At 39.0% G+C, this 14,166-nt stretch overlaps 1 protein-coding gene across 1 annotated transcript in view; it reads right to left on the bottom strand.

Moving 5' to 3' along the window:
• PPP2R3B (protein phosphatase 2, regulatory subunit B'', beta) overlaps positions 1 to 13,917 on the bottom strand; it is a gene marked incomplete at its 5' end in the record, with an annotated part of 21,951 nt that extends 8,034 nt beyond the window's left edge. Inside the window, 9 exons of the mRNA XM_010149800.1 lie at positions 1,798 to 1,973; positions 3,090 to 3,179; positions 4,349 to 4,397; positions 6,343 to 6,499; positions 6,915 to 7,001; positions 10,473 to 10,547; positions 11,253 to 11,355; positions 11,925 to 12,028; positions 13,732 to 13,917. Of these exons, the coding sequence (XP_010148102.1) occupies positions 1,798 to 1,973; positions 3,090 to 3,179; positions 4,349 to 4,397; positions 6,343 to 6,499; positions 6,915 to 7,001; positions 10,473 to 10,547; positions 11,253 to 11,355; positions 11,925 to 12,028; positions 13,732 to 13,917 (1,027 nt within the window). The remainder of the gene's footprint in view (positions 1 to 1,797; positions 1,974 to 3,089; positions 3,180 to 4,348; positions 4,398 to 6,342; positions 6,500 to 6,914; positions 7,002 to 10,472; positions 10,548 to 11,252; positions 11,356 to 11,924; positions 12,029 to 13,731) is intronic.
• Positions 13,918 to 14,166: the final 249 nt, after the last annotated feature.

The raw sequence follows: 14,166 nt of genomic DNA, 5'->3' as shown, positions 1-14,166 counted from the left end.
GCTTTGAGCAACCTGGTCTAGTGGAAGGTGTCCCTGCCCATGGCAGGGGGGTTGGAACTGGGTGGTCTTTAAGGTCCCGTCCAACCCAGACCATTCTATGATTCTGTGACCTTGTTTCATTTGAAATGCAGAACAGGAGCATTATTGAAGACAACTGCCTTTCAGAAGCAGTGTGCAAGGCTGGAAGGAAACTCAGAAAGTTTGAGAGGCTTTGCATGGAACCACATAACATAAATGCTTGTCTCAGAGCTTTCTAGCCAAAACATATTTATTTTTTCCTTTACATTTTTTCCCCCTACCTGCCTTTAGAAATGTGTTTTCACCTAGCATGTTAACTTGGTTTAAATAAGAATATGAAGCTCTAAGTTCTAGTTTTGAACCATTTAAATTGCCTTAGCATGAAAAAAAAATCATGCCTCAATAAAAGACAACTGCCTTTTAAAAATAGTTTTTTGTATTTTAAATATTCTTTATACTAGAAATAAGGTGGGCAATAAGCAAAGCTGTTTACTATTAACTGATTCTCTAACCATAATCTCATAGACAGCGAACACAATCACCTTCTTAAACACTCAACTGAAGTGATAATTGAAATTCAAGGAGGAAAAATGCAGTGCTCCAACTGGAAGTGTCTAAGTGTGAAACACCAGCACATTACATTTGCTAAACAAAAGCATTTAAGGAGATGGTCCACAATTTTCTTTTACCATAAAGACTACCAAACATTAGTATATGCCACAGAGGTTGCTACTCCTATCAAACACTTCAGGAACAAATAGGCAAGGTCTAAAGTTATTGCAACGCAGAATCTCTACAACAGCAGCAACAAGACTGTATTGCCAATTCCCTTTACACACTGAAATTCCTGTTAAAAAGTATAGCCATATTAAGGGTTATTAGTGCTAACTGTGGTCAAGTGTCAAGAAATTACATTATATACAGGTAGGCCGTGGTTGGGTTGAGTTCAGCAAATCCCTCAAGACAAATCCCCCAACATGGCTACCACAGTTTTATCAGTCTGTGAGACAAATATCAGGAACAGCACAGAGGTAGGTACCAGGAACACGCAAGGCATTACTGTGGTGTTGAAGAGTAACAAGTTTACCAAGGCACGCAAAAATATTTTTAGTACTGAGCAGCACAGAAGGGCAAATATGAAGCAAGCATCACGCTCACATTGTAGGTTTTTTAGGTGTAAAATGTAAACACAAGTCTCAGCAGCTAAAGATCATATGTGTGAAATACAGGAGGGTATAATGCAGGCCTATGAAGGTTCAAATAAATTCAGAAAGTTGTCAGAAATGAAGAACAGATTAGTATTCAGTTATTTTTAAGCCCCTTAACATTGACATGAATTTCCTAAGGGCAGCTTAGGCTTCTAACCTAAAATGAGTCATTAGTCATCTACAGAGACAAACACTGTTTAGAAACTGGTCCCTCTAAAGAAATCTCAGTTGAATGAGTACTGGAACAGGGAAGAGGCAAGTGAACAGAACAGTCAAGAGCTTTTCTTGAGACCATTATCTCAGCCAGACCGTGGCAATATTTCATTTAAGACTAAGAATGCCTATAAGCCCCAAATAAAACCCTACAAGGCATTTTAAAGGAACATATTAAATTTTAGTATGAAAATGAATGCCTGCCTGCCATTGGAAGACCATTCAGTTAAACTCTAACAGACTTCAGAGAAAAGACAACCTAAAGGCATATTCTTTGTGTGACCAGCTGACTGCTCTTGAGCATGCACTAACTCCTAATCCAGAGAAAGAGAAGTTAGATGGAAAAGGATTTCATTACCTTCACATTGTGGCTTCACGAGATCCAGCATCTGGCACAAGCAATCTTCAAATGGCAAAGGTTCTATGGCCATGTTATCTAGTTTTTGGCACTGTTCTTCATAAAAATACTCCAATTCATACATAGACAAGGCACCATCCCCGTCAAGATCCATGCAGCGAAACCAGTATTCAATGCTGAAATTCAGTAATAGCAAAGAGCTCTTTACACAAGCTTATTACAGAATTAAGAATTTGTATTGCCTGTTTTAAAGGCTACACTACTCTCAGATGCAAAACTAGACCTGGGAAGTCATTAAACAACAGGTACCATGGTAAGAGTTTCTGGTATTTGCTAGGCCGTACATTACTGCATTTAAAAACATGCTTGTGAGTCGTGGGTGGATACGGGAGGAGATGACTAAAATGTGTCGCTTTAAAGAAAAACTCAAGGAAGCCAATGAAAAATTGAAACCCAGGTTGTTTCTTCATATTGAACGAAGCAGCGTCATGTCACGCAACAGGTTTCTTATCAATACCCGACAGCGAATGCAAGCTGCATGGTTTCCCAAAGTCACTGGCATCATGAAACAACTGCCACTTCCTTCACCTATGACCTTGTCTGTAAGTGGGCCACACCCAGCATATGGACCAATTGCATTTAATTAGCTTCTTAGAAGTCATTAAAACTTTTAGAGCAGCAATAGGAGACACCAAGAAATAACAATGATGCAGTGAAGATGCTCAGAGGGCTGGAGCACCTCTGCTATGGGGACAGGCTGAGAGAGTTGGGCTTGTTCAGCCTGGAGAAGAGAAGGCTCCGGGGAGACCTTATAGCACCTTCCAGTACCTGAAGGGGCTACAAGGAAGCTGGGGGGGACTTTTTACAAGGGCCTGTAGTGACAGGACAAGGGGTAATGGGTTTAAATTGAAAGTGGGGAGGTTTAGATTAGATATCAGGAAGAAATTCTTTACGGAGAGGGTGGTGAGGCACTGGAACAGGTTGCCCAGAGAAGCTGTGGATGCCCCATCCCTGGAATTGTTCAAGGCCAGGCTGGATGTGGCTTTGAGCAACCTGGTCTAGCGGAAGGTGTCCCTGCCCATGGCAGGGGGGTTGGAACTAGATGGTCTTTAAGGTCCCTCCCAACCCTAACCATTCTATGATTCTATGAACCGTTCCAGTTTTCCACTCCTGTTTCTATAGTTCAGCTTCTTCCATCAGAGTCCCAGCTGAGCATCAGTGGTCCCCATTTAAGGGCTGGAAAACCAATAAAGTCAATCTTTAGTTCTGTTAAAACATGAATTCATTCTCACCTAGTTGGTGTCTTCTTGTCCTCTTCAGATATCAAAAACCAGACAAAATCAGCGTAGCTAATTTTCCCATCTTTTTGTGCTTTTCTGCCCCTTGACAGCCAACGAGGAAAAAGACAGAAAATTTATTTTAACACACCTAGCTTTTACTAACCAAAATGAAGGATTATTTTCCTTGCTGCTATTCCCTGTTTGTTCACTCCTAAACAACACAGTGTTTGTAGGGTGACTTGTCACAGACGACTTTGATTGTTCAGGAGAAGGAGCTGGTGTGCTCTCTTGTGTTTCTACTGCAATGGGGAGGAGGAGGGTAGCACTCTGACCAGAAAGATGTTCACCTTTCCTGCCTGGGTGGCGACACCACTGCTCAGTTGTTACCAGAAGGGATAATCTCCGTTCATTTAAAAAAATATGTTATCTACAGATACACACACTTTTTAGAATTTCTATTCAGGTAGAAGTGATAAGAACTTTAAAGCTGTACAAAACTCCATTAGCTGGAAGTGTTGGAATGAGAGTATGAAGATAAAAATAACATTCAGGAAATAGGTCAGGTAGGCAGTCTTAGACATTACACTTCATTCCTAAAATCTATTTTTTGCTGTGTTCTCCTCAAGATGCGTAAGAAAGCACGGGCCGTGTTTTGCCTTGCCCAGGAAGCTCACGTAAAGGAGTAAGCTCCAGGCAACTGCCTGCTAAGCGTCACTTCACCCATTTCAGCTTTTCTTATTTCTGCAAAGTGACTGATAAACAACTGCAGATGCTGTGCTAGCAAAATGTTTCAAAAAATGAGTAAAATGCCATAAATACACACGAGGAAGTCAATCCAAGTGGGAAAAACGAAGAATGACCATCAAAAACGTGAATTACCTCCACTGGAGGTGTTTTTGTAAATTCCTTGATGCAATAAGCATTGATTTTACAGGCAGTACTGAAAAGCCCAATTCCCTTTGAAAATTTTACAGGTTTGAGGGATGGAAAAACTGAAATGCCAAGATTTCTGCCCTTCCTCATTCCTAACCCTGCTAAACCGTATCTCCAATGGCAAGTGTTCATATGGGTAAAGAAAGGAAAGAACTTGGACTGAGCCAAAGGTTCCAAGAGCACTCTAGGACTACCAGGGTTCAAACCACAATACTAACTCTTGAAATTCACTGCTCCATTTCAAGGGGAAAGCTGCCTTTTTTTCTTCCTCTGAAAATGTCACAGAATTTAACATGCAAATATTAAACTAGATTTAGAGCAGCATACAAAATACGTACCTTGTTACTGCTCCTGAGAAGATCCGCTCTATCATCCTAGTTGAAATAGCTGTAAAAAAGGTTTAAAGTAAGGTCAGTTATATGCAAGTTATTTTTGCTCTGTATTGTCTAGCTGAAGAGTTTACTGGAACCCTCTCATGCACACACATCTGTGAGAAAGATCAAGTGGAGTGCTCGTGAAGCCCTTTGAGTCTGCTTGGAGAAGATCACTTAACACCAAGTCCCCAGAGCAAAGCCAGAACCAACCAGCTTGGAATTCAGACTTGATACAGAAACAGCAACTGAATAAAAGCAATAAAATTGGCTGATCAATAAGACAGCATTTACCAGTTCTTTGACAAGTAAATCATGTTTCCAAGTGCCATCACATTTTACATGACCTTGGTTTTGGCAGAGAGCCAAAACAGAGTTGGCACGTTCATACATAATAAGCATACCTAACCGATTTCGACATGGGTCTATTTCTGACGTGGTTCTGATCCAGGCTTCTATTCTGAAATCATTTCAGGGATTTGAGAGATATGTCTTGCCCGAGCACTACTTCTGTAAAGGATATTCAAGTTTATCCTGAAGAATTTGTGGATGGTACTGAAAGCAGCACATGATATTAATCCTGAAGGAGGAGAATCACTTCTCATTATTCTAGTTCTGAAATATTTTTTCAGCATTGTAGTTGTACTGGTAATTAAAGCAGGTGGTTACCCATTCAAATAGTTCATCTGTTTTATGTACTTATGGGGATGCTATCACTGTATTGGTCTATTAAGGACACTAATCCCTACTTAGTATTTATCCCCAGAACTGCAGGACAGCCGATTTGTTTCAGACATTACGTGCTGCTGCTTCTCATCTACTTTTGTAACACTGAAGTTGTTCAACCTTAACAACAGCTACATACGTAGTAAGAAAATATTAAAATAAGTGTTCGATCAAGTCTAATTTTAGACCAGTAACATTAGAAAGAGTCTGCTGAAGCCAGATTATCTGATTTTGACAGGCAAAAAAATACAAGTTTAAAGACTGAAGTGGGGTTATCCTATCCATTTTATGCTCTTTAATCTAGTTCTCACTCAGCAGCAGCATTAAGCTTTAACCTATATTCCACGGTTTTAAAGGATGCAAAACTAAATTACAAGTGGCATCGTATCAGTCTTCCTTCCTCTCTGTAGTGTACCAACTTGGCAAAGCAACCCCTCAAATGAAAGAGGCTTTCCTTCCTCAGTGCCCCAAAGTGCAGTCAGACTTCAGAGGGCAAGTTTTCAGAAGCAATCATTCATAATTGTGTTTATGCTGTTTAATGTGGGTTAATATTCCATAACCACTTTGCGCTTAAGTAAACTTCCTGGTCCTCAAGGGAATACTTTTAAGATGACAATGGACACAAAGCATCCAAAAAAACCCCAACAGCTTCACAGAAGCGACAAGAATATTTAAAACAGGTAGAAGTCTGCAAGACTACAGAATGGCAGCTGTATATTATGAATGCAGAAAACATTAAGCTGCTAAGTAGTACTAAAACACAATGTACTGCAGCTGAGTTAACAAAACTTTAAAATAAGCTAAGTACCCAAGTGTATGTTTGTCTGTCTTTTCTACTTTTCCATACCTTGCCCTAAGCCATACTACTATAAGTAAAAAGGATTGTTTCCAAGGATTTCCAAGGATTGTTTCCAAGATAACAACCCAAAATGGCCAAAAGCAGCCATTTATAATATTTGAAGACTTAAATGAGTTTCTTTTTAGATCAAGCCTACACACCTACAAACATTTCTTCCCTATTACTTTGCCAAGATTAGAATTCAAATTCAAAATTCTCCTCAAATTTGGTATTGCTAAATACCAAGCAGCCTCACAGATGACTTGTCTGGCTTTAGTTCACCGAGTTGGCAGGATCAGCTGTACCAACAGACATGAACACTGGCCTTGGCAGTTGCTCGGGTGAAAGTTTACAGGTCATTTAGTAGATGTGAACAGAGGTGCTTCGTTTGTCATACCATGATCATTATGTCGAGCTAAATCCTTCCGATCAATATAGAGGTCATGGTCTGTATCCAGCTCCCAAAATTTGCAATAGATAACATAAAAATGTTCATATGAGAAGTACTCTGTCAGCTGGTTAATATCAGCTTCCTCTTCCAATAATGCCACATTCTATCAGAAGGATAAATAGAACACATTAAGGAATTTGTAAGACATTGCTTGAATGATCTGAGTTCTCACAACCAAGTTAGTATCTAACACTACTTCAGTGGAACAATTTTTATCTTCAGAGACAGGGCACACCATGCAGGATGACAGCAAAGACTGAACACACAAGGTAGAACCCTCTTGTGTCCATAGGAGAATGGCAGAAGTCTGGCTGATCTCAATCTTGTGCATTTATACAGCTTTAGATAAAAGGTGACATCGACACAGATTCCAGCGTGTGAGAATTAATGAAACTGAGCCTTCACCAGTTTTTGGAAAGGGAAGAAATGCTACTTAGGCTACTGCCTTAAGCATGTAGTTAATGCTGTTTTTAAAGGTGTAGAAACATCGGTCTCGCAAAATTTTAGATATTATGTACCTGCAAAAAGTTGCTTTTCCTGAGCTCGTTACAAGTTATTTTCCCCGACCAGGACCTATTTACTGTATAAAATATTCTCTGTATAACCTGCAAGAAACAAACAAAAAAATATGGGAAGGGGCTCTTAGGTATGCTACTTAAGTACCCTCCCAAGCATTTGGCAAAGACAAGTCTTAGCTGATCCGCATTACAGAACTCCACCTGTCCCGTTTCTATTCGCTGCATTACTCAGCAGGTTGATGCTTCTCTTACATGTCATATTACCAAGCCATTTCTAAATCTACATTTAAGCTCATTTTGAAAAGTCTTATTTCAATGCTGCTGTACCCATTTCACACACAGTAAAGTTGCAGAATACTTGTAAGCTACCCAGAATATGTCTATTGGCAATTTCACTCCCAGTCTTCCAGATTTACAGGATATATTCTAATAAACCTATCAATATAGGTCATTACTTGAGATTTAAAGACCTGTATTTATTATAATATTTTACTTCATAAATGAAGTTACAGAATTAGAATTGGACTGTTTAAGGATCAGAGTACAGGGGGATGTCGCTACATCTTAAGTCTGCAAATACAAAATCAACATTTTCACAGAAATATTTCCTGCAGGTGGAAAGAGAATAGGCTTTTCCTACGTAATTTTATTCTAGTTAAAGCTACTTGAATAAAACCTCTCAGTAGCATTCACAGTAGTACATAGAAGTTTTTTTAACTGAAGTATACAATCACCTATGCAAGAAGGATGACTAGTTCTTGTGCCATGACTGATATTGGAACCAGAAACAAATCCATTCAGTTGAGTATCCAATACTTCTGTTTTAGTCAGTTTTACATGCATATTGTTTTGGTAAACTCCTGCCTGTCGGCATATTTTTTTTAATTAATTTCCAAGACTTTAATTTTTTGTGTGTGTGGGTTTTTTTTTCCTGTTTCTTAATTGTATTCACCTCAGTTTGACTTAAGTCAACCAGATATACATTTCAAGTCATTCACCACTAACAAAAGCAGACAAAAAACCCCCTAAATATATTATGAACTGTAACTGCTTAATTGGAGATTGATTATACCTGCTAATTAGCAAGACTAAGCATTGCATGTGTAGTGTTTCATTTGCACCACAGTAGTCACCAGCTAAAAGAAAAATCTCACTAGGAACCCTTTTCCCCCCAAATAAAGCCTCTTCCAAACTGAAGACTTTTAATATATTAAAGTTTATCACCTCACAATTTAATTGCAGTAAATCAATAGTTAAAACACACCAATCATTTCAAGGTTACAATGAGAAAAGTAATTTATTCATAAAGTTTTAAACTGAAGCTTAAACTGTAGCATGCAGCAACCTCTGCAGCTCTTACTTTGAGCAAGAACAGCTGGTTCAGTGAATCCAGAAAGGAGAACAGACCAGCCTACTTCTGAAACTTAATTAACTCAATTCTAATTGTGAGTTTAGGAAAGGCCCATTTTTGGCTTATACTACAAAGCTATTTTTTCTAAAAAGGTTTTGCCTTAGCTTTGCAATTTAATCCATCTGCATGCCATTATCTCATCTGTTATACATTTAACTGGTCTAAAAATAAAAATAAAATTGAATGTTTGCTAAAGACAACTGGCAACAGACTTAAAGAATGGTTTTAAGTGAACTGAAGCAGAGTATAAGCAAATTGTCAGAAAATTGTCTTCTGTACTATGCTGCACAGGGGTTTGTCAGAAGGGAGAGGAAGTTGTGAAATACAGATTACAATTTCAAGAATTCATGGCTCAGATAGTACACCTAATCTGAAAGTATATTATGTATATATCTCATTGGTCAGGGCAAACAATACTTTCAGATTAGGTGTACTATCTCATTGGTCAGGGCAAACGTTTAACACATTTCAGCTTCATCCTGAACCTAAGTACCTAACCTTACCACTAGGCTGACCCGAACAGCCTAGCAGACGGAACCGCTTGCTTCCATGGTTGAACAACGCATACAAGTCACCTGCTTCACTCATGAGACGTATGTAGTGTACGCACGCACAGCTATATGTGCGTGTGCACACAAACACAGCAGAAAGATGGATCATTTAACTCGCAATTGGAAGTTAGCATGAGCAGACATTAAATCTTAACTGCGGTGCTTATCAAATCCTTTTGATGAAGCTTCATGTAGCAATGTAAAGCTACTTGCACACAGGTATGAAATGCCTTATTTACTCTTACAGAAAGTGATCTATAATTATTAGTAATAACTTGCAGAACAGAATTTTAGAAGACTGTATTGGACAACAGTTACTCCACCCTAAAATAAGACAAGAAGGAGCAGAGAGTCCTCCTGCCATTTTGTGATCTGCACAGAAGTATTCCACACACTGTTGCTATGTTCATAGCAAACCTCGTTTACTTTTGGGATTTTTCATTAGACAGTGGTTCCTGTTGAAGACTACACTAAGTTTTGCTAGTGAAGTGCCAGCAGCACTAGTTTATTCAATATTGCAGGACTCAGGCCTACTCAAGTAAGCCGTTCCTCCAGAGAAGAGGAACTGGAAACAGCAAGGCCTTTTCCCTCCTGTGGTCCTTCAGGATAGGCAGCAAGCTTCCACAGCTTTAAACAGAGCAGGCTTTGATGCAACCCAGGATCCATTAAGAAGGAAGTTACACACAGGCAGAACATTTCCTTCAGTCACATCTAACAAGAAAGCCCTGGGAGCTCACAGAACCATTACGAGAAGCAGCAAACCCTAGCGCAGCAGGGCACACTCAACAGGCTGGCAGTCTCCAAGGACATGAGGAACCAAAACCAAACGCTTTAATGAAAGCTTCCACAGTTTTGGTTGGGGTCAAAGTGTAAACTGGATACAAGATGATCAACTCTGCATGTTTTTTTGTTGGAGAATATTCATTAAGCTATTTTTCATATGCACAGAGAAAGTGAGCCAAATGTCATTTTGAAGAGTTTAAGACTTCTGAGATTCCAGTGGAATCAGCTGTCTAGCCCCCAGTTGAGAAAGTTTAGTATCACTGATTTTTCCCTTGCGTGCAGAAAGAATACTTCTGTCACATAACCCTAGGGAGAGAGAAGTGGAACTTTTCATGTATAAAACCAGCTTAGAAAGAAAAAAATCCCCAGAGAGAAAAGAGGCAAGCAGTTTCAGTATTATCATTATTTTACTCAATACTGAACATAATCACTTTAATATAGAGCTTTCATTCAAAATTCCATTTAATTAAACCTTGAGTAAGGTCAAGATTCTAATGAGTGGAGTCTATAGCCACAATCAAAGCATTTAAGACAACAGCCTACTCTTCACTTAACGTTCACTAACTTATCTTACAATTCAGAGTTTCTCTTGCCAGTATTAAGTTCAGCAATTTCTTGTAAATGTTAAGAACTCTGATGCTTAAGAAATTCAGTCTTTCTTCACAAGATTGCTAGTTACGTAGAAATGAAGACTGACAGCACACAACTTTTCTCCAGGGACAGGGATGCTTTTACATAGAGACTAGTCTTAGTACTTCTGATTTTCCTACTTAGTTAACAAAAAATAGCTGTTCCAAAACACAAATCACTTACTGTGGTAATGTACCGAGAATGAAATTCAGATGCTTCTTTTAAAAATGACAGGCCAGGATGACTATTCACCACATCCTATACAAAAGGAATAGCAATATCCAAACAGTATTTGTTAGTGGCTACATAAAACAGCACAGAATAGCACATCTGCTTCCTTAACCAAAACAGTTCAAATTAACTACCTCAGTCATTAATGATAGCTTTATTTACAACCTACCTCATGTAAACAACACTGCCGACTTTTAAAAAATAAAATTGTATTTTTAAGAAGCCATTAAACACAAGGTTTCCTATATTTTAGATGGGCTGAAGATTTTGAACTCTGCTGACCGTTTCAGCTCTGTGGCTGTTTCAGTACAATCCAATTCAGGTTTTATTGTTTGTTAGTAAAGGTGGTGTTTGCTGCTCTGAGAGAAACTGTATTAGGTCCTGAATTCATATGCCACCTTTCCTTTGCCCTCCAGTGAACCTCCATGACTTCAGTAACTTAACTGCCTTTCTAAACCAGAAGGATTCTCTGATATATGTGCTATTCCTGCAAACAATTTTAAATCCATGCATCTTACTGTAGCTCTTCCAAGAGACCCCATCTTATACAAAATGATTAACTGTAAAAAAAGTCAGTCACTAGCATCCTAGGGGACCATACTAAGTGAGTTACACTAAATACTATCAATCAACTTTAATGAAGAACATGAAAAAGTATGTTTAGGCTCAAAACATTTAGGGCTTTTCCAGCTCATATTGTTGTTTCCAGAATTAGTTTCCGTTGCAATTTACTTGTAAAAAGGGAATGAAGTCTTCTTGCACCAAGTAGTTGCATCCAGGGTTCATTAGAAGATGAACAAACTTTGCAGCATCATCATAGCAGGTCTGAAGTATTCTGAAAAGTAAATATTTCCATTTACTACTCTACATAGAAAACTGCTCCTGCTACCTTGTACGAGCATCCTAGAGCAAAGCCTGCAAAAGTGCAACCAGAACACGTAATTCAAAGGCTAATTGCAAATGACAAAGTACACTCCAAGTACACTTATCAAAGCAGTACGGCCTCATTCACATATGTTTAAGGAGGTGAGCACACCATGTAATTGATTACAAAAAAAGGACATTTTTAAGTTAGAACTGGAAGGCAAACCAGGAAGAAAAAGCATTTTGTCCAGACCTGGCATCTACAAGTTAGGGCCGTAATTTTTACTTTTCCCATAAAGAGCCAGTCATTTAGCAACCACTTTAAAAAAAAAAATCTATAAACAGTATAAAGAGATTTGTTCCCTTGTTTATACAGAAGTGATGATTTACTTATCTTTTCCCAGGTACAAGTTTGCTGTGAATGGTTGGTTATGGGAAAAACGTTTTATTCCCCTTTACAGATTGGATCTCATTCAGAGCTTAATAATCACATTTCAATTAAAAGGAACACAGTACTTCTGAAAAAAGTAATCTACTTACTTCCGCCACATTGCAACAAATTTATGCACTGACACATATCCTGTTCGTTCACCTCCAGCACAATAAAACAAAGGACCTTTCCAGTAAAGTGGGCATTCACAAGCCTAGAATAAAGTATGCATCAAGTCAGTTCACTGATTGCTTATTTGAGGGTTACTCCCTCATTTATGAATCTTAGAAAAAGTAATTTTTATAAGTGTTAAGAAGAACACACTAAGGCACAGATATTTTTTAAAACTGTTTCTGAAATCAACTGCACCTTCCAAAATACTTAATTTTAAGCAACTGCTTTAGGCCGAAATCCAAAAGTGGAAAGCAAAACATAGGGCAACTCGCAGCATTCCTAATAAGAGGCTCTGTCCACGCTCCAAGCAGCTGATCAGAGTCCACATGAATAAGCTCCACTGAATGGCTGGACATGTTTAAGCTGAGCTCAGGACAGTGCAGTTACAGCTTCTCAACTGGAGCAAGTTTACGTTTGCCTGGCTCAGAGGACGTGCGTCTTCTACCCAATTTTAAGTAGCAGGCGAGCCTGCCCCGAGCAGCAGTATCTTGCTTCAGGATACCCAACAGTTACACCTTCACGGCTGAAATACTCCCGGCTACAGCGCTGCTTCTGTGGCTGCTACAGGCTTCCCAAACGCCTAACAGCCGAGTACCTATCTCTTCCCTAAAACCGTGACTCTGAGTAGTCAGGCACGCTGGCACCTCTGAGAATTTCACGCGGATCCCAAAGAAGATTGTGAACGCTGCAAGATGCACAAGGTCACTGGAGCAAAAGGACGGTACTTCTCATGCAGTAGTTTAACCAAGAGTTACTTGCAGTACTTTAAAAAAATAAGGAAAAAGTGAGTCTGACAAATACTGTCCTCAGTCTGAGAGGCTTTTCCCTGTGCTTCAGGAGGGTGCCTTTCACCACAGAATTGTAGGTGAGTGGACCCTTCCACCTTTCTTGCCGAGAGAGAAGGGTCGTCTCTACCTCTTTCCACTTCTACATGGAAAGGAGCTGTGGAAGGCAGGAGCCCTGTCATTCAGCTTCACAGTTAAATGCTTCTGATGAGGCAAAGAAGGAGTTTCTGAACCCCCTTGTCCTGCTTTTGAGAAAAGTCCGTGTTTCTATTTTCTAGACCCTGGACTTCAAACACAAAGTGACAGGAACAGGGCTAAGAACCAGAGACTCACGGCAGTGACTTGCAGTGATAACATTTCAAGCATTGATTCAATAAAAATCAAACTCAAATTTCCATTTTGTTAAGTAGCTTATTGTCCATTACACAGAAGTTAGAGTATTTATTTATTTGCTGCTTTCTAAGCTCAGCATTTTGTCACTCTGCTGTAACTCTAAATTAGCTCTTCAATAATGACTGCAGGGCTATAATCTCAAGTTAATTGGTCTTTCAATGACTTTTCAGTGGAGGTTCACGACACTGCCAGATGAGCAGCAGTGTGGATGCTTGAAATCAAAGTGCCTATTAGCAGTGCTTTTGCCTGAAGTCTATTGGTCAGTACAGAAGGCAAAAATCATGTAACGTGCCTTTCAGTATTTGGTTGTTCACACAACTAAAAAAATAGTTCAATTTCTGTTTTAATGTTTGTTTCTTTTTTTTGTAAGCAAATTGTAGGGCCATTTGAGACATAATTCACACACAGATTCCCCACACACAACTGTGCTATCAACAATGTTGAACATGATGTCCTACTGGTAATACCTTGTAGGAGATGAAAACAGTGCAGGAAAGCAAGGCAAACAGAACTCACATGTCCTTTCCATGAGTTTCCTAAAACCAGACAGCCAGGAAGTTCTCACCTTTGCAACCTTCCCCATGTCTTCTAACGTTGCCCTCTCATTTGGAAACTCTGAGAAAGTTCTCTCAATTTTGGCAATCACAGCATCTATATTCACTTTTTCCTTAGGACATCCTCGGGGAAAATAGAAAGTTGGAATGTTTTGACTAAGTGATGGTGGCAAAGTTTCTTCCTTCTTTGTCTGAACCTAAATAGATAAATACACATTTGACAGTCAGGTAGGATGAAATCACGTATAACAGTCATCCTCAGATGACTTGAGCCTCTTGGTATTACATGTTACAACACACCTTCAAACAGATTTCTGATGATAGGCTGAATAAGCTATTTAAGAACGAGAAATACTCATGAATTTTTCCAAAAACTGTCATTTACAAAGATTTCTAGGATGTTAAAATTTAATAACAACAACTTCAGTTTTCAACATATCAAGTTT

Source organism: Eurypyga helias, unplaced genomic scaffold (assembly GCF_000690775.1).
Source record: "Eurypyga helias isolate BGI_N326 unplaced genomic scaffold, ASM69077v1 scaffold12214, whole genome shotgun sequence".
Lineage (NCBI taxonomy): Eukaryota > Metazoa > Chordata > Aves > Eurypygiformes > Eurypygidae > Eurypyga > Eurypyga helias.
This window is presented reverse-complemented; position numbering and strand designations above follow the sequence as displayed.